Source organism: Oncorhynchus tshawytscha, linkage group LG29 (assembly GCF_018296145.1).
Source record: "Oncorhynchus tshawytscha isolate Ot180627B linkage group LG29, Otsh_v2.0, whole genome shotgun sequence".
Lineage (NCBI taxonomy): Eukaryota > Metazoa > Chordata > Actinopteri > Salmoniformes > Salmonidae > Oncorhynchus > Oncorhynchus tshawytscha.
Window position 1 is genome coordinate 23,784,890 of NC_056457.1, and position 24,332 is coordinate 23,809,221.

Here is a 24,332-nt window from a genome sequence, read left to right on the forward strand (position 1 = left end):
TCATGCTAATATCACCCCTGGACTTTATGATAATGATGTCAGCCCACATAGCCTTAAAGCTGATCGTAGGCTCGCCTTGCCTTGCCATCTCCTCTTCTTCCCGCTGGCCTGTCGCATTCTGTATCAGAGATCTAGAGGGATCCTCCTCTTGGCGCCGCACATATAAAACCTGTGGCGTGCCACTCCCGGACACTTAGTCCAGAGCCTCACCCACGCATGCGCCGCGGGTTCAGCATCCTCTGCGCTGACCAGCACAGCGGAATTAACCACACAGCAGCTACCAGACGAACGTTCTCTCCTCTTTTTTTCTAGTAAGTGTGCCCGGAGTTTTTATTCGTCTAAATTATTATTTAGGCAGCGCATGATTTTTGTTGTTGTGTGCATTAATAATTAAACGGAATTGCTAGTTTATTAAATTATCTAGGAGATATTCGGAAAACTTGCGTTAGGTTGTTTTTTTTTACTAATCTTATACTTTTCCTACATAGTGCATGATTGAAATTCATAATCCGACTTCCTAATTTCTACGTTTTTTTGGGAGGTGAAAAAAGTTACGATTTTTTTTCGCATTCATGGTAGGCTACACAATCAATGCAATGCGATTGCTTTTCGATGTTATGCTCAGCACGCTCACAGTCTAGGCTACCATAGGCTACCTCAGGAGAATGTGCGTGGGACGGATGCCAAGGACCACACCCATTTAGGCTAGCGATCTGGGTCTCTGGGGGAATGTGCTTAGTGTCTGTGCTGTAAGGGACACAAGGGCCATTGGGGAGAAAGCAGAGGAAAGAAAAGTAAATCACGTAAACAACAGGTGATGTAGCTAATGATCAAAATAAAAATACATGTTGTCCCTCATAATGCACCATGAAGAATGTGACTACTTTGCAATTGTTATTGTTCTGATGTCAGGAATTGGATGTTAATACAGCAGCATTGCTTTAACAGTGCTTGACAACGTTCCATTTTCTACATGATGTATTGCCTTTGTATAGCAGGTGCAGGCTGCCAGTGCTGTGACTGCTGCAGGGTGTTGGTCAGTGGAGCTGCAGTCGACTGGTCAGTGGGTGTCAGTCTGGCCTGTCTGTCTGTCTGTTTGGGTGAGCAGGACAGGAGGAGCCATGGCTAACAGGGGACCCAGCTACGGCCTGAGCAAGGAGGTGCAGGAAAAGATAGAGCTGAAGTATGATCTGGACCTGGAGGCCCGGCTGGTGGACTGGATCGTAGCTCAGTGTGGGGGTAACCTGGAGAGACCACAGCCAAGCAGACAGAACTTCCAGACCTGGCTGATGGATGGAACAGTGAGTATGCATGAGAATGAACAAGCTCAATAAGATTCACTGATTGATTGGACAGAGGTCAGTGACATAATTGACCGCTTATATAAGCTAACAATGACACCAATGTATGCTCCCCTCTGCCTTTATCATTGTTTCTCTCTCCCTCTTTTCATTGATCAATCTCTTCCTTTCTCCCTCCACTTCTTCTCTTCTTTATCCATGTATCTGTATTCCCCTTACTCCACCGTTCTCTCCTCCTCCCTGTAGATTCTGTGTAGGCTCATCAATAGCCTGTACCCGCATGGTAATGAGCCCATCAAGAAGATTCTGGAGACCCAGATGGCCTTTAAGCAGATGGAGAAGATCTCCCAGTTCCTGCAGGCTGCCGAGGCCTACGGAGTACTCACCACAGACATCTTCCAGACCGTGGACCTGTGGGAAGGTGGGCTGCACGTTCACGGGCACATATAAAGTCTCCATAAATCCGGGCGACGTTGATATGCTTCTCCAATGACGCAGAGTCTCACACTTGTGTCTCTGCTGAGCTCTGTCTGTCTGCACATGACCATCAATACTCACATTAATTGCTTTGTTTGCTCTGTAACCTGTTAGTTCATATGCCTTGACACTGTGATATATACTGTAGGCCTAAAGGCCGAGACAATGAGAAGACACAGTGGCAGAATAAACTCAACCAGACCTTTGTTTCATCACAAAACCAGAGAGCAACCTCTATCTGGTGAAGACCACAAAGCATATTGAATGTAACAAACAGTTACATGATCTACAGCATGGTCAAGCAAGCGAAAGTTTCTGACATTCTCAGACTACTAAGCAACTATTGATTTAAAACACCAGAGTTCCAGTAAGTCGCAAAGAAAGCAGGAGATGCCTCCACTTTTCCAGCATCATTTCTACAACATTTCAACACCATCAAATCACCTATGCTTAGTCTAATTCAGTGACAACTAAAGGATACCAAAAACAATTTAGTCCAATCAACATAAGCTAAATATAATTTGGCTTTACATGGTACTAATTTCTGTGTGTGTGTGTGTGTGTGTGTGTGTGTAAGTAGAAAAAAACATGTTGACTCACCTTGTAGAGAAACACCAATGCCATCCTCCTCTCTTTCGTGTTGATGAAATGATCTATGACTCTGTCATACAGTACATGCTTTTAGTTTTTGTTGTCCTAGGCTACATGACTAAAATGCTAGTTTGCTAACCTAACTTCCTTTCATGGGCAAAGATTAGCCAGCTAGTTAACATTAGCCATCTACATCTAGCTACATATTGAACTCTCAGGACAGGGGGACAATGGATGAATTGATGGATGGATCAGAATCACCGTTATAATCATTGACCAGTATGGAGAATGAAGTAAAACCACAAGTCCAAATCCCTATTTCCATCAATGGCTAATTTAGGAAATGGACAATTTTACCTAGCTAGCCACCGGGGGAATTTGGAACCTATTTGCCTATTTGATGCCCCGCCTGTTCTTTGCTGTCTGGATGGGGTCCAGTGCTTGTGAGGTTCTGTTCTGTTATGGTTACAGGGCAGGACATGGCTGCGGTGCAGAGAACCTTGATGGCCCTAGGAAGTGTTGCCCTCACCAAGGACGATGGACATTACCGTGGCGACCGAGACTGGTTCCACAGGTAAGGACTGGCCACGACCCCCTTGTTGTGTGAGTGTTGTTCTACATCTCAACTCCCCTGTTTGTCCTGGTCTGTGTAGGAAAGCTCAGGGTTACCGGCGGGAGTTCTCTGAGGACCAGCTTCGTCAGGGCCAGAGTCTGATTGGTCTACAGATGGGCAGCAACCGTGGGGCCTCGCAGTCCGGCATGACGGGCTACGGATCGCACCGCCAGATCATGTAGAGACACCAGCCAGCTGCCAGCCACTCCCTTAGCCTGGCGGTGTACTCCAGTTACTGGACCTCCAGAAGAGAGCTCCACCACACTCCCTGAACCTCATGAAATGACCCAACCCCTTTTTCCCCTTCCCCAGCAACACCAGCCATTCATTCATACACACATTTCTATTGTTCGTCCCCAACACCCGAACAGGGTGCTCCATATACCACAACCACACCATGATTCCTACAGACCTCAGTAGTTTCTGCTTACCCCACACCCACTCTCCAGTCCTCCTTGGTCCTGCTCTCTCCATCCATATAGTCCTGCTCTCTCCATCCATATAGTCCTGCTCTCTCAGGCCTGCTCTCTCCATCCATACGGTCCTGCTCTCTCCATCCATATAGTCCTGCTCTCTCCATCCATATAGTCCTGCTCTCTCCATCCATATAGTCCTGCTCTCTCCATCCATATAGTCCTGCTCTCTCCATCCATATAGTCCTGCTCTCTCCATCCATATGGTCCTGCTCTCTCCATCCATATGGTCCTGCTCTCTCCATCCATATAGTCCTGCTCTCTCCATCCATATGGTCCTGCTCTCTCCATCCATATGGTCCTGCTCTCTCCATCCATATGGTCCTGCTCTCTCCATCCATATGGTCCTGCTCTCTCCATCCATATGGTCCTGCTCTCTCCATCCATATGGTCCTGCTCTCTCCATCCATATGGTCCTGCTCTCTCCATCCATATGGTCCTGCTCTCTCCATCCATATGGTCCTGCTCTCTCCATCCATATGGTCCTGCTCTCTCCATCCATATGGTCCTGCTCTCTCCATCCATATGGTCCTGCTCTCTCCATCCATATAGTCCTGCTCTCTCCATCCATATAGTCCTGCTCTCTCCATCCATATGGTCCTGCTCTCTCCATCCATATGGTCCTGCTCTCTCCATCCATATGGTCCTGCTCTCTCCATCCATATGGTCCTGCTCTCTCCATCCATATGGTCCTGCTCTCTCCATCCATATGGTCCTGCTCTCTCCATCCATATGGTCCTGCTCTCTCCATCCATATGGTCCTGCTCTCTCCATCCATATGGTCCTGCTCTCTCCATCCATATGGTCCTGCTCTCTCCATCCATATGGTCCTGCTCTCTCCATCCATACGGTCCTGCTCTCTCCATCCATACGGTCCTGCTCTCTCCATCCATATAGTCCTGCTAGCCATTCCCTTCAGTGGATGAAGTCTTAGTAATTCAGTCGATACAGAGAACCCAAGATTGGAGTCGTCCCTCTACAAAACAAGCCAATAGTATTTTACACTACTACCAAATATAACAGCAAGACCATGTTATAGTATGTTACATATTTTAATTATTTAGCTCTTTATTTGTTTTTTTGTATGTACAGTAAGTGTGTCTGGGTCCTTGTACAGTCATGGAGGGTTTGCTATACCTCATGAGGTGTTTCATGTATAACCGAATGGATCTCGATGAGCGATGATGCCTCTGCTGTCTTGTGTTAATTATGTGAAGACTTTGCTGTAACCAAATGACCATCACGTTGTGCCTGGTTACTACAGCAAACAGACATTAAACTATGCCTTATATAAGAAATGTCACCCACCATAATGCAGAGGAATTCAAAGGCATGTATTCAGCTCTGCCGCCTGGTCCTGTGCTGTGCATTTATAACATATGTGTAATTCTAATGTATGTACTGGATGTGTCCATGTGTGTTTCAGACAATCCCATGATTGTTTAAGAGCAGTGGTGGAAAAAGTACTTCATTGTCATACATGAGTAAAAGTAAAGATACCTTAATAGAAAATGACTCCAGTAATAGTGAAATTCACCCAGTGAAATACTACTTGAGTAAAAGTCTAAAAGTATTTGGTTTTAAGTATACTTAAGTATCAAACGTAAATGTAATTGCTAAAATATACTTAGGTATCAAATGTAAAAGTATAAATAATTTCAAATTCCTTATATTAAACAAACCAGACTGCACCATTTTGTGTTTGTTTTTTTTACGGATAGACAGGGGCACACTCCAACACTCAGAAATAATTTACAACACAGCATGTGTGTTTAATGAGTCCACCAGATCAGACGCAGTAGGGATGCCAGGGATGTTCTCTTGATAAGTATGTGAATTGGACTATTTTCCTTTCCTGCTATTTATTCTAAATTTAACAAGTACTTTTGGGTACATTATTTTCTTTAGGAATGTAGTGAAGTAAAAGTTGTCCAAAATATCAATACTAAAGTAAAGTATAGATACCCCAAAAAACGAATTAAGTAGTACATTGAGGTATTTTTACTTAAGTACTTTACACCACTGTTAGAGCCATCTTGTATGAAAGTGACACAAGGATCATTCTGTTCCTGGCCTGATAATGCTTGATTAGATATTTTTAAATATCATTTGTCATGTTTACATTAAGAATTATGTTCATATCTGAAATATTGTGTGTAGAGGATATGACAAATACATGGATAAAAACTGATTCTGGGTTTAGGGATGGGTGTGTATGTTCTAGAACACTAACCGGAAAGGTCAGAGTTGATGGCAATGGTGAAATTTATGGGGTCAAGCATTTAACAATAATGTTGATGTTTCAGATGCAGAAGATTAACACACATACGTTAACATCTCCCCATCCCGAGTGTCCCTTGTCTTGTGTTCTGTTGCTAATGATTTCAGTCAATTCCAGGCCCCTTAACCTTTTAGTTTTAAGACCATTCGGGAGGAGCTAGACTGCCACCACACAGGCCAGCATTGAAATTCTGCATGTATTGTCTCCCAAGTGGTGCAGTGATCTTAGGCACTGCATCGCAGTGCTTGAGGCATCACTACAGACCAAGGTTCGATCCCAGGTGGTTTCACAACCCACAGTCGCCGGGAGTCCCATAGGGCGGCACCCAATTGGCCCAGCCTCGTATGGATTAGGGGAGGGTTATGGCCTCTGGGGCTTTATTTGGCTCATCGTGCTTTAGCGACTCCTTGTAGCGGGCCAGGCGTCCGCTGGTTGCCTTGCTACCATCCCTATGGTAACAGATACTGTATGCTCAGCACAGTCCAAGCTGATCATTACCCTGCCAGAGAATGGGGAATATTCTAGAAGGGGACAGGTGATGTGGAACGGGGAGAGGGCTGGACACAGAATAAGTAACCTAAAATAGCCGTTATCCTTGTCAAACCAATGGGATGCCTGGCTTAGCAGTTGGCATGGTGATGTCACCACCTTTCAAGTCCTTGGTAAGGTTTGTGTGGCCTTCTTCGGTGTCTTGGCTCTACAAACATTCAGCTGTGTTCATTCTCCTGCGCTCAGTTTGTATGCATGTGAATGTATATGTGTGTGAGTGTGTATTGAACTTCATGTGTTGAGCTGGATTAGCCTCTTCTGCATTGTGCATCTAGTGCTGAGAATACTCAACTGGGCTGCTGTGAAGCATTGGCTCTTGAGGGACAATGGTGTGGGTCAAGAGAGTCTCTCTCTTGCTCCTTCTGCTGGCTGTGAAATGCGTCGCACTGGAAGAACCCAAGAAGAATGAATGTGTTGGTGGACATCCAGGAATACCAGGAGACCCAGGCCACAATGGAATGCCAGGCCGAGATGGCCGAGATGGGTTCAGAGGTGACAAGGGTGATCGAGGTAAGACAAAGGCACAACCTCCTCAGTTAAATAGGTCTCAATAGAAACCAGCATTTCTGGCCCATGCTAATGAGTTTTTGAAAGTTCTTTATTCATTAAAGGTGAAATCGGCATCACTGGACCAACTGGACAGAGTGGCCCCAAAGGAGACAAAGGGGAGCTGGGTAATACTGTATTTTATAATCAAAAATACTTTGTACAGTTATCACTACTGGCTTTCTCTGATAGACAATATAAACACAATTCCCTTATCCTTGCATTTGCAGGTACAGCTGGTCTGGCAGGAATTAAGGGCAGACGGGGTGAGAATGGAGAGAAGGGGCCACCGGGGAAGATGGGGCCCCAAGGAGTCTCAGGGCCCATAGGCCTAAAGGGCCAGAAGGGGGAGCTCGGGTTACCAGGAATCCAGGGACCGAAAGGGGATTTGGGGCCTCTGGGACCTGAAGGACAGAAGGGGGAGATCGGGCTCCAGGGGGACCGAGGCATCCAGGGGCCCTTGGGAACTCCAGGCCGACCAGGACCGAAGGGAAACCTCGGCCCCCCAGGGTTCAAAGGCAACATTGGTTACCGCGGAGAGCGAGGGAATCTGGGCGAGACAGGGGAGAAGGGAGAGAAGGGGGACACATTCTTCATCCCAAAGAGCGCGTTCTCAGTGGGTCTAACCGAATACACCAAACTCCCACCGGCTAACGCACCGATCAGGTTTGACAAGGTGATTTACAACCGGCAGGACCATTATGACCCACAGACCGGACGGTTCACCTGCGTGGTGGCTGGGGCCTACTACTTTACCTACCACATCACTGTGTTCTCCCGTAATGTAAAAGTAGCATTAGTGAGAAACGGGGTGAAGGTGATCCACACCATGGATAACTACCAGAGCAGTGAGGACCAGGCGGCAGGCGGGACTGTGTTGCACCTGGAGAAAGGGGACAAGGTGTGGCTGCAGGTGGCTGGAGGAGAGCTCTTCAATGGGCTGTTTGCTGATGAAGATGATGATACAACCTTCTCTGGGTTCCTTCTCTTTGGTGCAGAATAGGGGTTAGGTCCACATGGCTCAGTGAAGTAACACAGGAAAGTTACAATACTTTATTACCGCCTGTTACATATAACTTTAATATGACTTTAATATATCGTTCACATGACGTTAATAGCCTATCGTATACAGTAATTTTAGGCAATGACAAAAGCATTGTTTAAATGGTTTGTTATCAAATATGAACATAAACGAAACAACAGTGTGTGTAATATTTTGATGCTGCAACTGATTTCGCCTATCATTTAAGATCATCTCTCTGATAACTCTGCAAACTATGACAGATTTCCTGTGACATGTGTTCTTGTATCTTGTTTGATTTCAATAAAATGTCATACACTGTAAACAGTTCACTGGCTTTTCATTTACTCCTATGTACAAAGTAGTCGGGTACACATTTGTGAAGAATATATCAGCTGGTGTAATGTGATATACATTTCTGGGTGCGGGCATGAATAAAAAACACTTAGGCATGAGGAAACAGGCTGAGCTTTGCAATACTACAAACAACTGGAAGGTCCTGTACTTTTTCAAAGGCATGCCAAATGTCAGTGCCAGAAATGACGTCCGAAGAAGACGCTCGCATTTATTAATCCACGGCTGTTTTGTTTTTTACAATGGAGAGCAACCTACTATGGGCGTGCTTTACTGCCGTGGTCATGTTTTGTTTAACTGTGATTGGCTTTAGGAGGTGTGGTTCTTTTGCGGTCAGACCACCACAAAAATTGGCGAAAAACGTAGTTTGAGTGAATTTGGGGTCGTCACTAGTTACCACAACCACAATGTCATAAACCTCGACTATTTTTTACAATTTCTGGTCTGTGTGATTTTAAACCTAACTTTAACCCTAATCACACTGCTAACCATATGCCTAACCCTAACCTTAAATTAAGACCAAAAAGCTAATTTTAGATTGTATAAATGTTTACCATATAGCCAATTTTGACTTTGTGGCTGTGGTAAGTAGTGTAAACCCGTGAAGGTCGAACGCAAACTCCACCCCCAAGCAATCACCGCAACAAGTGTACTGATGCTGCTCACCGAAACGACAGCTCGAGCTGCCAATAATCGACCAGCCTCACACACTTGAGTACCAAAGGACTCTGAGTTTGCTAGAACAACTTAAGTTATTGACTCCCTCTTTTTCCATTTATTCATTTGAATAACCAACGCCTGATGTTTTCTCGCCCGCGACCTTTTACCAAGCCAGTTTTCAGTTTTGTAACGTTAAATCTTTTAGAATTTATCGGTTAGCTAGCCAGCTAACTAGCCTACTGTTTGATGTTGCAATTAGTCATTTGTCACGAGATGTTGCAAGCCAGTTTATCAAACAACAGCCTGCTACTTCCGACATGTTTTCGTGTGTAATCATCGATTGCAGGACCCAAAAGACATTTGGACCTTCAAGTAGCTTGCTAACTCTTTTAGTAAAGTGTTTATCGATTATGGCTATCTAATCAACAAAAACAGCTACTGCTCTGTTGATGAGAAATACCGGTGGCACAGGACAACATCAACGACTATGAGAAGGGTAAGTTATTAAGCAAACGTAACCAAATTGCAGATGAATGTAATATTAATTTGTTGCATCAAACAAATGTATGGCAAATATGAATCTGGACAACTTTTTTTGTGAATATAAATGTCATTCACAGTCAATATTGATCAAATCCGTTTGGGTTCTAGTATTGATTTGTACCTTTAACTCAAGAGGGGGGTTATTTTAGGGCATTACTCCCCTGGTTGTTATAGTGATGTGGGAGATGCCATTATTTGGGTGCTGTGGGGGTCTCGGTCAACTACAAAGTAAGAGGTTTATGCTGAAACTAAGTTAATTAAATACACATAAATAAGCACTTTTTCATCTGGTGTTTTGCTGGTTTATGGGAAAGAACAGGAACATAATCGACTTTACCATCTTATTCTCCAGCTCTTTTTCAATTTTCAACATTCCCTGTTACTTCCTTTTCAGTATGGATTTATAGCTGTAGTGATTGTTTTCCAGAGGTATACGTTTTTGTAAGCTTCTGACTAGTACGTGTTCATACACCAGGGAGGTCGAATACCAGACCAGTTCTATCTCTATGGATGGAACGCCAGGCGCAGGGGCACATTCAGGCAAGGGTTCTATACGGTGTCAGGGGAAGCGCTTCATGTCAGCTAGATGTTCTGTTGTTCAGTAGTATATCTGAACATGTCACACAAACATTGCTATTTAATTCCAGTATTCAAGTATTCAAATATACTGAACAAAATTATACACGCTACATGCAACAATTTCAGTTCATATAAGGAAATCAGTCGATTTAAATGAATAAATGAGGTCCTAATCTATGGATTTCACATGACTGGGCAGGAGCAAAGCCATGGGTGGGCCTGGGAGGGCATAGGCCCACCAGTTTAGGAGCCAGGCCCAGCCAATCAGAATGAGTTTTTTTCCCTACAAAAAGCTTTATTACAGACAAAAATGTGCACAATTTGCACAAATGTGCACAATTTGAGAGAAGTAAGCTTATTGTGCATATGGGCATTTTCTGGGATCTTGTATTTTAGCTCATGAACCATGGGACCAGCATTTTACATGTTGCGTTTATATTTTTGTTCAGTGTATTTTCACTGGTGTAGGAGACTGTTTCTGTTTCACACAGTATATCCACTCGTCACAGGAGTGGTAGTTACATGGAGTTCTTATGTCTGAACTTTGCCTCATATAAATGTCCTTGTTCTCAGAGAAGCTTATGTCAAAGGTCTATCAGTGAGATTGATTTGATACCCTGCTATAACTGGCTCTGTGTCATCCTGGAAAGAGGTTGCCTGGGCCCCTCAAGGGTTAGTAACTTCACCCCACACTAACTATATGTGCAGTGTCCCAGACCCGTTTTACTGTCTGCTATTTGTATGTGGAATGTTAGTGTCTTGTTAGGTCAGATATTTGTGTGTGTAGCATTCCTACAAGTCCTAGTGTTCATAGTAGCATCTTGTCCTCTGTTAGCTGTGGTTGGTGTTGGGTTTCCCATTCAGGGCTTTCTGACAGACTATATCAGGTGAGTGAATGAATGAGACAGACACTCTCTACCCAATACCTGGCTTCCCACGATCAAAGGGGGGTGCGGTCTCTCTCAGTATGCCCTCTGTCATTGGACAAAAAGAAGGGGAACTGGGCCGTTGTGAGATATTAGACTTCAACAAGCTGGCAACATGCAACAGGTGCCTAGTTAGGAGGGTGTAATGTTGCAGAACATTCAGACAGAACTAGGCTAAAATGTGTAGATAAAATAGAAATTGTACTTTGCTTCAGAGAATAGACTATCGTGTCAGCTGCTCTATACAGGACACTTATCTGCAACATCCTGAATGTCAAGGAGTAGGCCACTGCTTGTTAGCACACAGGACTCGGCCTGGTGCTCGTCAGACTAGTCACCAGAAATGCCAAACAACTGTGCAATAGGAGATCCTGGTGTGTCTACAGAGATTAGTGAATCTGAACAGCACTAGGTTTAGGATGATTCTGGTGAACAAGCACACAGACATGGCTGCCAGGTCCCAATCTCTGGAAATCACTTTCTCAGAATGTACATGGGGTTTGGTTCTGTTGCATAGGCTAGGTGAGTTAGACAGTGTAACGGTTAAAAAGACCAGACTATCTGATGGGAGGAAAGTGCATTCTTCTGTCTTCCTCTTTCCCTCCCCAATAGTAGATCAATCTACTATTAACACTGAGCAGGCTCTCTGTGTGAGCTAGAGATTCCATCAGATTCCTTGTATAGATGGCATCCAGTGATAATAGTTAGTATTCAGTTCTATATAGCCTAGTAACACACATGGTTCTAAATTCCATGTGATCTTACATGGATCCACCAATATGATGGAACAATCACATTATCCATTCCAATAATCTGGAGTCTATAGAGTGGGTTTTCAGCAGCTGTAGAGTGGTCGTAAGGCTTCCCTGATTTAAGAGTACTATAATGTATGACTAACTCATAGTGTATGTTGCTGACTAGTAGTCTTAATGGCTGCACGGTAGATGAAACCAGTGCTGCACAGACTGGTATAGCCTGCTTAATCAGATTATTCCTGGGGGAGGAACACACACACAGATGCATGCCGGACGGGGCTTGGTGATAGGAGCCATGCGTGTTTCCTTCAACATTTCCTCAGAGAAACTCAGCTTCTCTTTGGACCACAGACTGGTGAGTTTTACACACACACAAAAAGAAGCGCCCTCTGTGTAGTGTCGAGCCCGAAAGTCTCCTACATGCGTATCAGCATGGCTAACATGGAAGGTCTCCTACATGCGTATCAGCGTGGCTAGCATGGAAGGTCTTCTACATGCGTATCAGCCTGACTGACATGGAAGGTCTTCTACATACGTATCAGCGTGGCTGACATGGAAGGGATAAACTATTCTCTCATTGTTTCACAATTTCAATAAGTTCTAGTGTGTTAAGTTATTTACCCTGAACGTGTTTGTCTCTCTGGTCAGGATAGCACTCTTAAGCCTGGCTATCTAGATTCGATCACTCCAATAACAACAGACAACCTGAAAACAAGCAGGCTGAGCAGCTTACCATAGAATCATGGCAGTGTTAGTGCTTTTGGGGAGGTTCTGTCTGTTCCATGGCTTAGCTACCAATTTAGAGAACTGCTAGAGAAGTGCCTTTCCCTTCATATTCTCTGTCTAGCCGTCTATTTTAACCATCCGTTTATATTTCTGCCCAATTAGCCATAGCCTGGCCTGGGGCAAGACAACTCTGCTCTGTGTAGGTGAATTGGGGGCTGGAGTTCACTAATGATTACAGGTTTATGACCCCTTACATAAGACTGACTTACCAACCCAAAGAGAAGGAAGTTGATGACCAAGAGATGTGCGCCTCCACTCCTGTTCCATATGGCAGGGTTTCCCACTGTGTAGTGCTAGGGTGTGTGTGTGTAGATCTACACAGTATCTGTGTCTTCTACAGTATGTGTGTATGTTTTTCATTATACTGTGAACCTCCTTAGTATATCTGTGAGTGTAGCCCCAGCCCTCCTCTCTGAGTCTAATCAGAGGTTGGCTCCAGCTGGCAGCTGTGTGGGGGGGCTCCTCTGCTCTCCTCTCTCTGAGCTCTTAATTAACTCTGGGCCTGAGAGCCAGAGCACCATTTGCTCCCAGAATTCACATGCAACCATGCGAGAACACTGACCTGACCTGCATATTGACATTCCATATAGTTGAAGCTTAACTTATAGTAAAAATCCACCCAAAACCATTTATTCCTTTAATGTACAGTGTTAAATAACACTGTGAAAACAATCTGTTTGGTGAACAAATGTTTCTTTTTGTAGTTATAATAAGGTTGGTAACATGGGAAATCGTTGTGCAAATCTGCAGCTCAATTCAACTACATCATCCACAATGCAATGCTCTCTCTATGGGCTGACTGGCTAACAACGGCAGATATACAGTGCATTCGGAAACTATTCAGACCCCTTGACTTTTTCCACATTTTATGTTACAGCCTTATTTTAAAATTGATTAAATAGTTTTTCCCCCTCATCAATCTACACACAATACCCCATAATGTTCAAGCAAAACCCTTTTTTAAAAATTATTTTTAAAAATGTTTGCAAATGAAAGAAACTATCACATTTACATATGTATTCAGACCTTTTTCTCAGTACAGTGCATTCTGAACAATTCTGGGTCAAGGAGTGCTCTCCTTCAAGGAGTGAATGGAGTCTTGGGCGCTAGCTCAATAACCCAACATTAGCACATTGTTTTCAATGAGAAGTACAACACTGAAAATCTTTTCCGAGATGTGAGATAATTAATTTTCTATCTGTAGGATCGTATAGCTTTGGAATCGTGACATTGTGTACTTTCGAGGATAATAGGCATGTTTCTTGACTGTGAGAAGGGTTCGCATGACACAACGTGATTGGTTAATGTCATATGTTCCTTCATTCATTCCTATCTCCTTTCAATAATATCTCTGGCAACTGCACCATGCAATGCACCTCGCACTAAAGAGGCAGACAAATAGGAAAAATACCCTCCTGTTAAATGACACATTTCTCAGGGTAGGAATATCGCAAAAATATGATCAATGGCTCATTCAAGAGAAGACACCCTCCTGAGTTATGACATCGGCCAGTATTGAAATCTGACATGTAAGAGACTTTTTTGCGATCTAAAAGTTGTAGTCCCATTAACTTCCAGTGGTAGTGATAGCGATTTTTATCACAGTGTTATGTAATACCTACCGGATTTCTGCCTGCTTGAATGCCGGTAAACATGAAATGACCCAGGGAATCGATGGAACATAACTCAGAGATGCACAAAGACAATATAAGATTCAAAATGGGTGAACCTTCCCTTTTTATGTAGACCTACATAGTGCTGTAGTATGATTGACGTAAGAGGGTGGCTAGTACAGTAGGAGGTTCCACTGTCTTATGCAGCTTATTGTTCTGGCCAGGGTAAAACTACACACACTCATTTTGTTGATCACTAGATTTGAAGTACTGGCAGGCAGAAACTCCAACTCTTTTGAAACAGAAGCCTGTGCTCTATCCTGCCAAGTGTAGCAGGTCCCAACTGGGTTGTGAATGTTGGTGCTAGGCATAGGGGTAGTGTGCATTGTGCAAGATCAGATGAGTTTGAGATAATACATTGACTAGAGGACAGCCTTGGTGTGCCTGTTCAGTGCTAGAGTAGTCTTTCATTCACCAACCTTGTGTCTTACTGGAGTACCTAGAAGCCTTCAAGGGTGGTATGCAAGGCTAGTACGAGTAGAGTAGGAATGGTGAAAGTGCTTTTCTTCTGTTTACAGTAGTGGTCAGAGTGAGTGAGGGGAGCGAGGTTGGTGAACTGTCAACAGAGAAGGTGTAGCATTGAGATAATCCATATGGTGGAAGAGAATGCTAACAGCACGTAATCTAACTCTCACTCACTGGAGCTAGAGATGGAGTGGAAAAGCCAGACACAGGCAGTCTAATCTATGATAGGCAAGTTAGGTCCTCCATGTAGTATGAACGTTCGCCATTAAGTCTGTATTTGATTAAAAGGTCTATAGCAGAGCCACTGTGATCAGTTGGGTCTGTGTGAAACTACTCAGATCTCAGGATGGAGATGGAGAAGCAGAGATCACTCCCTCTCACCTCTCTCTGTCTGCCAAATCTGGAGAAAATGGGCAATTTGTTGCATTAATCACAATGGATTAGTGATTCTCATTGCTTAGTCATGCTCACAAAACCCCTCATCAAAGACTGGCCTGCATTAATCGCTGCCCTACACAGACACACACACACACACACGCGCGCTTACACTGAGGCCCACTGCTCCTTGGCTGTAGAAAATATACACCGTCAAGGAGAAATGTACACTGAACTAAAATATAAACGTGACATGCAACAGTTTCTAAGATATTACTAAGTTACAGTTCATAAGGAAATCAGTCAATTTAAGTAAATACATTTAAGCCCTCATCTATGGATTTCAAATGACTGGGAATAGAGATATGCATCTGTTGGTCACAGATACATTACATTTTTTTTAAAGTAGGGGCTTGGATCAGAAAACCAGTCAGTATCTGGTGTGACCACCATTTGCCTCATGCAGCATGACATATCTCCTTCGCATAGATCAGGCTGTTGATTGTGGTCTGTGGAGAAATTAACCATGTCGCGGACATCGCAAAGAAACTACTTCACAATACAGTGCCACCGACACGGCCCACTACCAAAGACTGTGGGCTCTCCTTCTGTGGCCAACGTGAGTAAAACATTTAAACGTGTTAACCCTCGCAAGGCTGCCGGCCCAGACGGCTGTCCCCACATGCTTCAAGATGGTCACCATTGTTCTTGTTCCCAAGAAATCTAAGGTAACTGAACTGTCTATCGTCCCGTAGCACTCACTTCTGCCATCATGAAGTGCTTTGAGACTAGTCAAGGATCATATCACGTCCACCTTATCTGTAACCCTAGACCCAGTCCAATTTGCTTACCGCCCCAATAGGTCCACAGACGATGCAATCGCCTGTACACTGCCCTATCCCATCTGGACAAGAGAAATACCTATGAATAAAGATGCTCATTGACTACAGCTCAGCATTCAACACCATAGTACCCTCAAAACTCATCATTAAGCTTAAGACCCTGGGTCTCGAACCTGCCCTGTGCAACCGGGTCTTGGACTTCCTGACGGGCCACCCCCAGGTGGTGATGTTAGGAAACATCTCCACTCCGCTGATCCTCAACACTGGGGCCCCACAAGGATGCTTTCTCAGCCCTCTTCTGTACTCCCTGTTCACCCACGACTGTGTGGCCATGCACGCCTCCAACTCAATCATCAAGTTTGCAGACGACACTACAGTGGTAGGCTTGATTACCAACAACGACGAGACAGCCTACAGGGAGGAGGTGAGGTGTCAGGAAAATAACCTCTCACTCAATGTCACCAAAAGAGATGATCGTGGACTTCAGGAAACAGCAGAGGGAGCACTCCCTTATCCACATAGACGGGACAGCAGTGGAGAAGGTGGAAAGTAAAGTTCCTCGGTGTACATATCACCGACAAACAAATGGTCCAAGCACACAGACAGTGTGGTGAAGAAGGTGCAAAAGTGCCTCTTCAACCTCAGGAGGCTGAAAAAATGTGTCTTGTCACCTGAAAACCCTCACTAACTTTTACAGGTGCACAATTGAGAACATCCTGTCAGGCTGTATCACTGCTTGGTACGGCAACTGCACTGCCCACAACCACAAGGCTCTCCAGAGGGTGGTGCGGTCTGCACAACACATCACCGGGGGCAAACTAATTGCCCTCCAGGACACCTACAACACCCGATGTCACCGGAAGGCCAAAAAGATCATCAAGGACAATAACCATCCTTCCATCCAGAAGGCGAGGTCAGTACAGGTGCATCAAAGCTGGGACGTAGAAGCTGTTTTTCAATCTCTATTTCAAGGCCATCAGATTGTTAAACAGCCACCACTAGCACAGCGAGGCGGCTGCCTACCTACTGACTTGATATCATTGGCCACTTTAATAAATGGAACACTAGTCACTTTAACAATGCCACTTTAAGAATGTTTACATATCTTCCGTTACTCATCTCCTATGTACAGTTAAAGTTGGAAGTTTACATATATTTAAACTCAGTTTTTCACAATTCTTGACATTTAATCATGCAAAAAAAATCATTTTCTTAGGTTTTTTAGGATCACCACTTTCTTTTTGAAATGTTAGAATAATAGTAGAGATTTATTTCAGCATTTCTTTCTTTCATCACATTCCCAGTGGGTCAGAAGTTTACATACACTCAATTAGGGTTTGGTAGCATTGCCTTTAAATTGTTTAACTTGGGTCAAATGTTATGGGTAGCCTTCCACAAGCTTCCCACAATAAGTTGGGTGAATTTTGGCCCATTCCTCCTGACAGAGCAGGTGTAACTGAGTCGGGTTTGTAGGCCTCCTTGCTCGCAGACGCTTTTTCAATTCTGCACACACATTTTCTATGGTATTGAGGTCAGGGCTTTGTGATGGCCACTCCAATACCTTGACTTTGTTGTCCTTAAGCCATTTTCCCACAACTTATGCTTGGGGTCATTGTTCATTTGTAAGACCTATTTGCGACCAAGCTTTAACTTCCTGATGTCTTGAGATTTAACTTACTGATGTCTTGAGATTTCGCTTCAATATATCCACAATTTTCCTACCTCATGATGCCATCTATTTTGTGAAGTGCACCAATCTTTGTCCCCATGTGCAGTTGCAAACCATAGTCGGGCTCTTTTATGGTGGTTTTGGAGCAGCGGCTTCTTCCTTGCTGAGTGGCCTTTCAGGTTATGTCGATATAGGACTCGTTCTACTGTACCTGTTTCCTCCAGCATCTTCACAAGGTCCTTTGCTGTTGTTCTGGGATTGATTTGCACTTTTCGCACCAAAGTACGTTCATCTCTAGGAGACAGAACGCACCTCCTTCCTGAGTGTTATGATGGCTGCGTGGTCCCATGGTGTTTGTAATTGTGTACTATTGTTTGTACAGATGAACGTGGTATCTTCAGGTGTTTGGAAATTGCTCCCATGGATGAACCAGACTTGTGGAGGTCTACAATTTTTTTCTGAGGTCTTGGCTGATTTCTTTTGATTTTCCCATGATGTCAAGCAAAGAGGCACTGAGTTTGAAGGTAGGCCTTGAAAAATATCCACATCTCCAATTGACTCAAATTATGTCAATTAGCCTATCGGAAGCTTCTAAAGCCATGACATCATCATGACATAGCTGTTTAAAGGCACAGTCAACTTAGTGTATGTAAACTTCAGACTCACTGGAGTTGTGAATAAGTGAAATAATTTCTCTGTAAACCATTGTTGGAAAAATTAGTCCTAATCGACTTGCCAAAACTATAGTTTGTTAACAAGAAATTTGTGGAGTGGTGGAAAAACGAGTTTTAATGACTCCATCTGAAGTGTATGTAAACTTCCGACTTAAACTATATATACTGTATCCTTCACTATCTATTGCATCTTAGCGACTTTGTCACTGCTCATCCATATATTTTATACTTATATATTAACATCCAGTTCCTTTACTAAATTATGTGTATTCGGTTTTGTTGTGTAATTTGTTAGGTATTACTTGTTAGATACTGCTGCGCTGTTGGATATAGTAGCATATGCAGTTCACTACCCTCGCAATAACATTTGCTAACTATGTGTATGTGACCAATAGAATGTTGTCTCACTCCTCTTAAATGGCTTTGTGAAGTTGCTGGATATTGGAACTGGAACACACTGTCGTACATGTAGATCCAGAGCATCTCAAACGAGCTTAATGGGTGACATGTCTGAGTATGCAGACTATGAACTGGGACATGTTCAGCTTCCAGGAATTGTGTACAGATCCTAGCGACATGGGGCCGTGCATTATCATGCTAAAACATTAAGTGATGGTGGCGGATGAATGGCACGACAATGGGCCTCAGGATCTCATCACTTGTGCTCATTGTCCGTAGCTTATGCCTGCCCATACCATAACCCCACCACCACCATGGGGCACTCTGTTCACAATGTTGACATCAGCAAACCGCTCACCCACACGATGACATGCACGCTGTCTGCCATCTGCCCGGTACAGTTGAAACCGGGATTCATCCGTGAAGAGCACACTTCTCCAGCGTGGCAGGTGAGTATTTGCCAACTGAAGTCGGTTAGGATGGCACACTGCAGTCAGGTCAAGACCCTGGTGAGGATGATGAGCTTCCCTGAGCAAACCCACAGTTTCACCAGCTGTCCGGGTGTCTGGTCTCAGACAATCCCGCAAGTGAAGAAGCCGGCTGTGGAGGTCCTGGGCTGGTGTGGTTACACGTGGTCTGTGGTTGTGAGGCCGATTGGACGTAATGCCAAATTCTCTAAAACAATGTTGGAAGCGGCTTACGGTAGATAAATGAACATTGAATAATCTCGGCAACAGCTCTGGTGGACATTCCTGTAGTCAGCATGCCAATTGCATGCTCCCTCAACTTGAGACATCTGTGGCGTTGTGTGACACAAGTGCACATTTTAGTGGCCTTTAATTGTCCCCAGCATAAGGTACACCTGTGTGATGATCATGCTGTTTAGTCAGCTTCTTGATATGCCACCTCAGGTGGATGGATTATCTTGGCAAAGGAGAAATGCTCGCTAACAGGGATGTAAACAAATTTGTGCACAACATTTGAGAGAAATAAGCTCTATGTGTATGGAACATTTCTGGGATCTTTTATTTCAGCTCATGAAACATGGGACCAACACTTTGTTTCATTTATATTTTTGTTCAGTGTAGATAGGATAGCTGTCAGGGAGAGAGACTGCCAGACACCCTCTCTTTCTCGCTCTTTCTTGCTCTCATTCTTTCACTCACACACTCAAAGCTCAGAAACACATGCTGTTAACAAAAGAGCAATCTTTTTCTTGCACTCACATATATACAAAGATTTGTTACTATACTAAGTCAGCAATAATACTGTACTCCACTCAAGATATATTTTATTCATACTTCACAGCAACATATGCATTTGCAGACTCATAAATGCATAGTGTAAAGACTCATAAATGCATAGCTAAACATTATACTGGTAGTGGCACCCATTCATTTGTAGTAAACAAATAATTAGGCCTACTTTACTTTTCTGCATTACTCGTAGTGTTTCCTTGAATCACATTGTGAATCCGAATTGTTTTTTTTTTATGTCCGTCTAGCTGCTTCTGGTGTAAATCACTTCCTGAAAGGCCTTTTTCAAGTTGACAGTGTACCCCTCACTTGTGTGCCACCTTCAGGGCTGTGTGTATGGTAGCAGGCAGTGTAGTGTTAAAGATGAAGGCAACTCTGGCTATTTTGTACTAGTGTGCTTTAAGGATATGCTAAATAAACCGCTAAATAGGATAGACTAAATAAACCACTGGATAGGCTATCCTATTTAGCAGTTAATTTAGCATTTCCTACTTAGCCTATTAGGCTAAATAAACTGCTGGATAGGCTAAATAAACTGCTAAATAGGATAGGCTAAATAAACCACTGGATAGGCTAAATAAACTGCTAAATAGGCTAAATATACCACTGGATAGGCTAAATAGAATAGGCTAAATAAACCACTGGATAGGCTAAATAGAATAGGCTAAATAAACTGCTGGATAGGCTAAATATACTGCTGGATAGGCTAAATATACTGCTGGATAGGCTAAATAGGATAGGCTAAATATACTGCTAAATAGGATAGGCTAAATATACTGCTGGATAGGCTAAATAGGATAGGCTAAATATACTGTTGGATAGGCTAAATAGGATAGGCTAAATATACTGCTGGATAGGCTAAATAACCCGCTGGATAGGATAAATCAACTGCTGGCTAGGCTAAATAGGCTAAATAACACGCTGGATAGGCTACATCAACTGCTGGCTAGGCTAAATAGGCTAAATAACACGCTGGAGAGGATAAATCAACTGCTGGCTAGGCTAAATAGGCTAAATAACACGCTGGAGAGGATAAATCAATTGCTGGCTAGGCTAAATAGGCTAAATAACACGCTGGAGAGGATAAATCAACTGCTGGCTAGGCTAAATAGGCTAAATAACCCGCTGGGTAGGATAAATAAACTGCTGGCTATGCTAAATAGGCTAAATAACCCACTGGATAGCCTAAATCAACTGCTGGCTAGGCTAAATAGGCTAAATAACCCGCTGGATAGGCTAAATCAACTGCTGGCTAGGCTAAATAACCCGCTGGATAGGCTAAATCAACTGCTGGCTAGGCTAAATAACCCGCTGGATAGGATAAATAAACTGCTGGCTAGGCTAAATAAACCGCTCTTATTTGCACAGGTTCCCTGTGTTTTTATAATGTTAATAAAGGGTAATAAAACGTTGAAATCAAAGGGCCTTTTAAACGACCAAGGACACTGTAGTAAGAAGAGTAATATAAAGTGTTATATGTTATAAAACAAAACTCTCCTTCCAGACTCACATTAAGCTTCTCCAATCCAAAATTAAATCTAGAATTTACTTCCTATTTCACAACAAAGCATCCTTCACTTGTGCTGCCAAAAATGCCCTCGTAAAACTGACTTTGGCGATGTCATTTACAAAATAGCCTCCAACGCTCAACTCGGCAAACTGGATGTAGTCTATCACAGTGCCATCCGTTTGGTCACCAAAGCCCCATATACTACCCACCACTGTGACCTATATGCTCTCGTTGCCTGGTCCTTGCTTCATATTCGTCGCCAAACCCACTGGCTCCAGGTCATCTATAAGTCTTTGCTAGGTAAAGCCCCGCCTTATCTCAGCTCACTGGTCACCATAGCAACACCCATCCGTAGCACATGCTCCAGCAGGTATATTTCACTGGTCATCCCCAAAGCCAACATCTTTCCTTCCAGTTCTCTGCTGTCAATGACTGGAACAAATTGCAAAAATCACTGAAGCTGGAGACTCATATCTCCCTCACTAACTTTAAGCATCAGCTGTCAGAGCAGCTTACCGATTATTGCACCTGTACACAGCCCATCTGTAAATAGCCCACCCAACTACCTCATCCCCATACTGTTAATTTTTGCTCCTTTGCACCCCAGTATGTCTACTTGCACATTCATCTTCTGCACATCTATCACTCCAGTGTTAAATTGCTAAATTGTAATTATTTTGCCACTATGGCCTATTTATTGCCTTACCTCCCTTATCTTACTACATTTGCACACATTGTATATAGACTTTTCTATTGTGTTATTGACTGTACGTTTGTTTATCCAATGTGTAACTGTGTTTTTTGTCGCACTGCTTTGCTTTATCTTGGCCAGGTCACAATTGTTCTCAACTGGCCTACCTGGTTAAATAAAATAAGTGTTACGTAACATGTCTTGTCTCTTTAGGCGGGGCAGAGCGATGCAGCCCTGTCTACCAGCGATGACTCACTCTCCTGTCGCGATGGCTCCTCCACCGACCCTGACCTTCAACCTCGAGCCTGGCCCCGACCCCTCGGCGATCTTTACCCTACCCAGGGTCACGTGGAGATTGCGGTGCCACCGTCCCTGCTGTCTGGGTGTGGTGCCCAGGTACAGCTTGTGACCTATGACCCCCACAATGAGGAGAGTAGACTGAACGGGCTCAACACGGACACTTGGTCCAGCCGAGTGATAGGCCACCCTGAGATGAAGCCCTACCCCTCCAGGATCATGAGGCTCTTCTCTACCCAGAGGAAGTGCACCGTTCCTGGGGACAGTCCGGGCACAACCAGGCCCCTCTCCTTCCAGGGCCCTCAATCCAGTGCCGGGGGCCCGCAGGCTTGGCCAGTCCTGTCAGGGCTTGCCGTCATGGGCTCCTTTAAGAAGCTGCGCTCCTCAGTGCTCCAAGGCATTCAGAACCGAGGGACAGCTAATCCGGATGGGGAGTACATCTCAGCAGCCAACCAGGGTGAATATAATGGAATGGTCACAACCAATCAGAGCTTAAGACTGAGGTGTGGGGAGGGCTATAGTGTGTCCAGTAGGGTGTCTATTGGCCAGCAGATGGCTGGGATGAGCCCTTATAGTTCTGAAAATGAAGAAGAGGAGGAAGTAGTAGATAAGGAAGATGGACTGCAGAGAAACACACGCTTTTCAAGGAGTATCCGGAGAGCATATGGGGCGGGGCGCATCTCACTGCTGGACACTGGGCAGAACGGGGAACGCGGGGAGGGTCCGGGACAGGGGGTTTCATCCAATCAGAGGCCAGGTTTAGGCTCCAGTTCAGGGTCTGCGGTGAACCTCCATTCGGAAGAGAGCGTCAACGTGCTGAGCAGACTAACCAAGAGTGCAGACAACCTACACCTTAAGGCCCCTTTCAGACGCAAAGCCCCTTCTCCCTCTCCAAATGACTCACCTGGTACCATTGGCTCTGCAGTGGCCAATGTGGGCCCCAGCATACAGAGATCAGCCAGTGCCTCGTCCGTGGACCTTAGGGACCGCAGCCAGAGCCCTGGTCGCCTTAGAAGTCCCATAGGGGCCAGGGGCCACATGTTGAAGCTAGTGGGCAGCATGACTGACCTGACCGTGAGACGTAGGCCTAACCTGTCCCCCGTCACTTGCCCAGGCTCCCCCGTGACTCCCCTGTCCCCCCTCAGCCGTCTCCACGACGACTACTCCCGCCGTACGCCCTGCCTTCCCGCCGGCGACCGTCAACGGCGGCCCTCGCCCGCCAGAACGAGGAACGTCACTCTGGTATCACTGGAACACACCCCAACCATCCACCCCCACCTCCAGGGAAGACCAGACCATGTCTTCAGTTTCCCAACCTATAGTGAACCTCTCGCTACAACCTCATCTCCCCTGAGGAGCAGCCTGTGTGAGGGGGGCAGGCCTCAGGAGGGACGGGGAGACGGGTGGAGAGCTCAGTGTGACTCCACTCCACTCCCCCAGGGGGAGCCATGTGAGAGCCACAGCAAACACCACCCGGAGGTCAATGCAGAGGTCAAGACGGCACCAAAGCAGGTAAGATAATACTTTGATGCTCCAATCTGCTACACTGGCTCAGTCCTACTGGAATGTCTGGACTACTGATCTGAAAGACATCAGCTGAAAGCGATGTGCTGGTGGTGACATCTCATTCCTATTTATTCAGCGGGCTCAAAGGGAAGCACAGCGAAAAGTCGTCATGGGGGTGAAGGCAGACGGTCTCATCGTTATCAATTGGAGCAGAATGATCCGTTGTAAGGCCTTTATCCTAATAATTCGATCTTCTGGCAGTGACCTTGTCTTGTGAAATGAAACGTAGTTGTGGAGATATCTGGTGGTTTATGAAGTGATCTTTGATTATGTCAGGTCTCTTAAAGTCATTTAGATAAGTGAGTGGAGGCGCGTGTCTCTAGCTAACCAAAGAATCCAACGCTTGCGTGCCCATGCCTAGTCCAAAGTTCCTGTCCAACATGATTGGTCAAGTCAGTTGTCAATCAGGCTTTACAGCCCAGCTGATTGGCCCCAGCCCTGTGTCACATCTACTGTCACT

The 24,332-nt window shown here is 44.6% G+C and overlaps 3 protein-coding genes across 8 annotated transcripts in view; all 3 read left to right on the plus strand.

Moving 5' to 3' along the window:
- Positions 1–66: 66 nt before the first annotated feature.
- LOC112227698 (transgelin-3) lies at positions 67–3,600 on the plus strand. Of its 4 annotated transcripts, none has more exons than XM_024392518.2 (5): positions 67–311; positions 1,109–1,301; positions 1,548–1,722; positions 2,841–2,943; positions 3,023–3,600. In XM_024392518.2, exons 2-5 carry the CDS (start codon positions 1,122–1,124, stop codon positions 3,162–3,164), a joined length of 600 nt encoding a protein of 199 aa, XP_024248286.1. In that variant the 5' UTR covers positions 67–311; positions 1,109–1,121; the 3' UTR covers positions 3,165–3,600. The 4 variants fall into 4 exon arrangements, with proteins under 4 accessions (XP_024248286.1, XP_024248284.1, XP_024248283.1 ...); XM_024392516.2 differs by having other exon boundaries at positions 72–311; positions 996–1,301; XM_024392515.2 differs by lacking the exon at positions 67–311 and adding an exon at positions 318–814 and having other exon boundaries at positions 996–1,301.
- Positions 3,601–5,212: 1,612 nt separating this feature from the next.
- c1qtnf9 (C1q and TNF related 9) lies at positions 5,213–8,164 on the plus strand. Its single transcript, XM_024392513.2, has 3 exons — positions 5,213–6,795; positions 6,897–6,959; positions 7,062–8,164. Exons 1-3 carry the CDS (start codon positions 6,612–6,614, stop codon positions 7,832–7,834), a joined length of 1,020 nt encoding a protein of 339 aa, XP_024248281.1. The 5' UTR covers positions 5,213–6,611; the 3' UTR covers positions 7,835–8,164.
- A 682-nt stretch (positions 8,165–8,846) lies between these two features.
- Positions 8,847–24,332, plus strand: part of LOC112227699 (spermatogenesis-associated protein 13) — a 28,700-nt gene continuing 13,214 nt past the window's right edge. For 2 of the 3 annotated variants that reach the window (XM_042308641.1, XM_042308642.1), the window contains exons 1-2: positions 11,936–12,024; positions 22,223–23,818. In XM_042308641.1, coding sequence (XP_042164575.1) covers positions 11,965–12,024; positions 22,223–23,818 — 1,656 coding nt within the window. In that variant the 5' untranslated portion in view covers positions 11,936–11,964. Of the gene's footprint in view, positions 9,363–11,935; positions 12,025–22,222; positions 23,819–24,332 lie in introns of those variants that run through there. The other variant, XM_024392519.2, reaches the window with a different exon arrangement.

Coding starts and splice junctions, on each gene's coding strand:
- c1qtnf9 (XM_024392513.2), top strand. CDS start 6,612: ATGGTGTGGGTCAAGAGAGTCTCTCTCTTGCTCCTTCTGCTGGCTGTG. Junction 6,796..6,896: donor AGGTGACAAGGGTGATCGAG/GTAAGACAAAGG, acceptor TATTCATTAAAG/GTGAAATCGGCATCACTGGA. Junction 6,960..7,061: donor AGGAGACAAAGGGGAGCTGG/GTAATACTGTAT, acceptor TTGCATTTGCAG/GTACAGCTGGTCTGGCAGGA.
- LOC112227698 (XM_024392518.2), top strand. CDS start 1,122: ATGGCTAACAGGGGACCCAGCTACGGCCTGAGCAAGGAGGTGCAGGAA. Junction 1,723..2,840: donor GACCGTGGACCTGTGGGAAG/GTGGGCTGCACG, acceptor TTATGGTTACAG/GGCAGGACATGGCTGCGGTG. Junction 2,944..3,022: donor GACCGAGACTGGTTCCACAG/GTAAGGACTGGC, acceptor TGGTCTGTGTAG/GAAAGCTCAGGGTTACCGGC.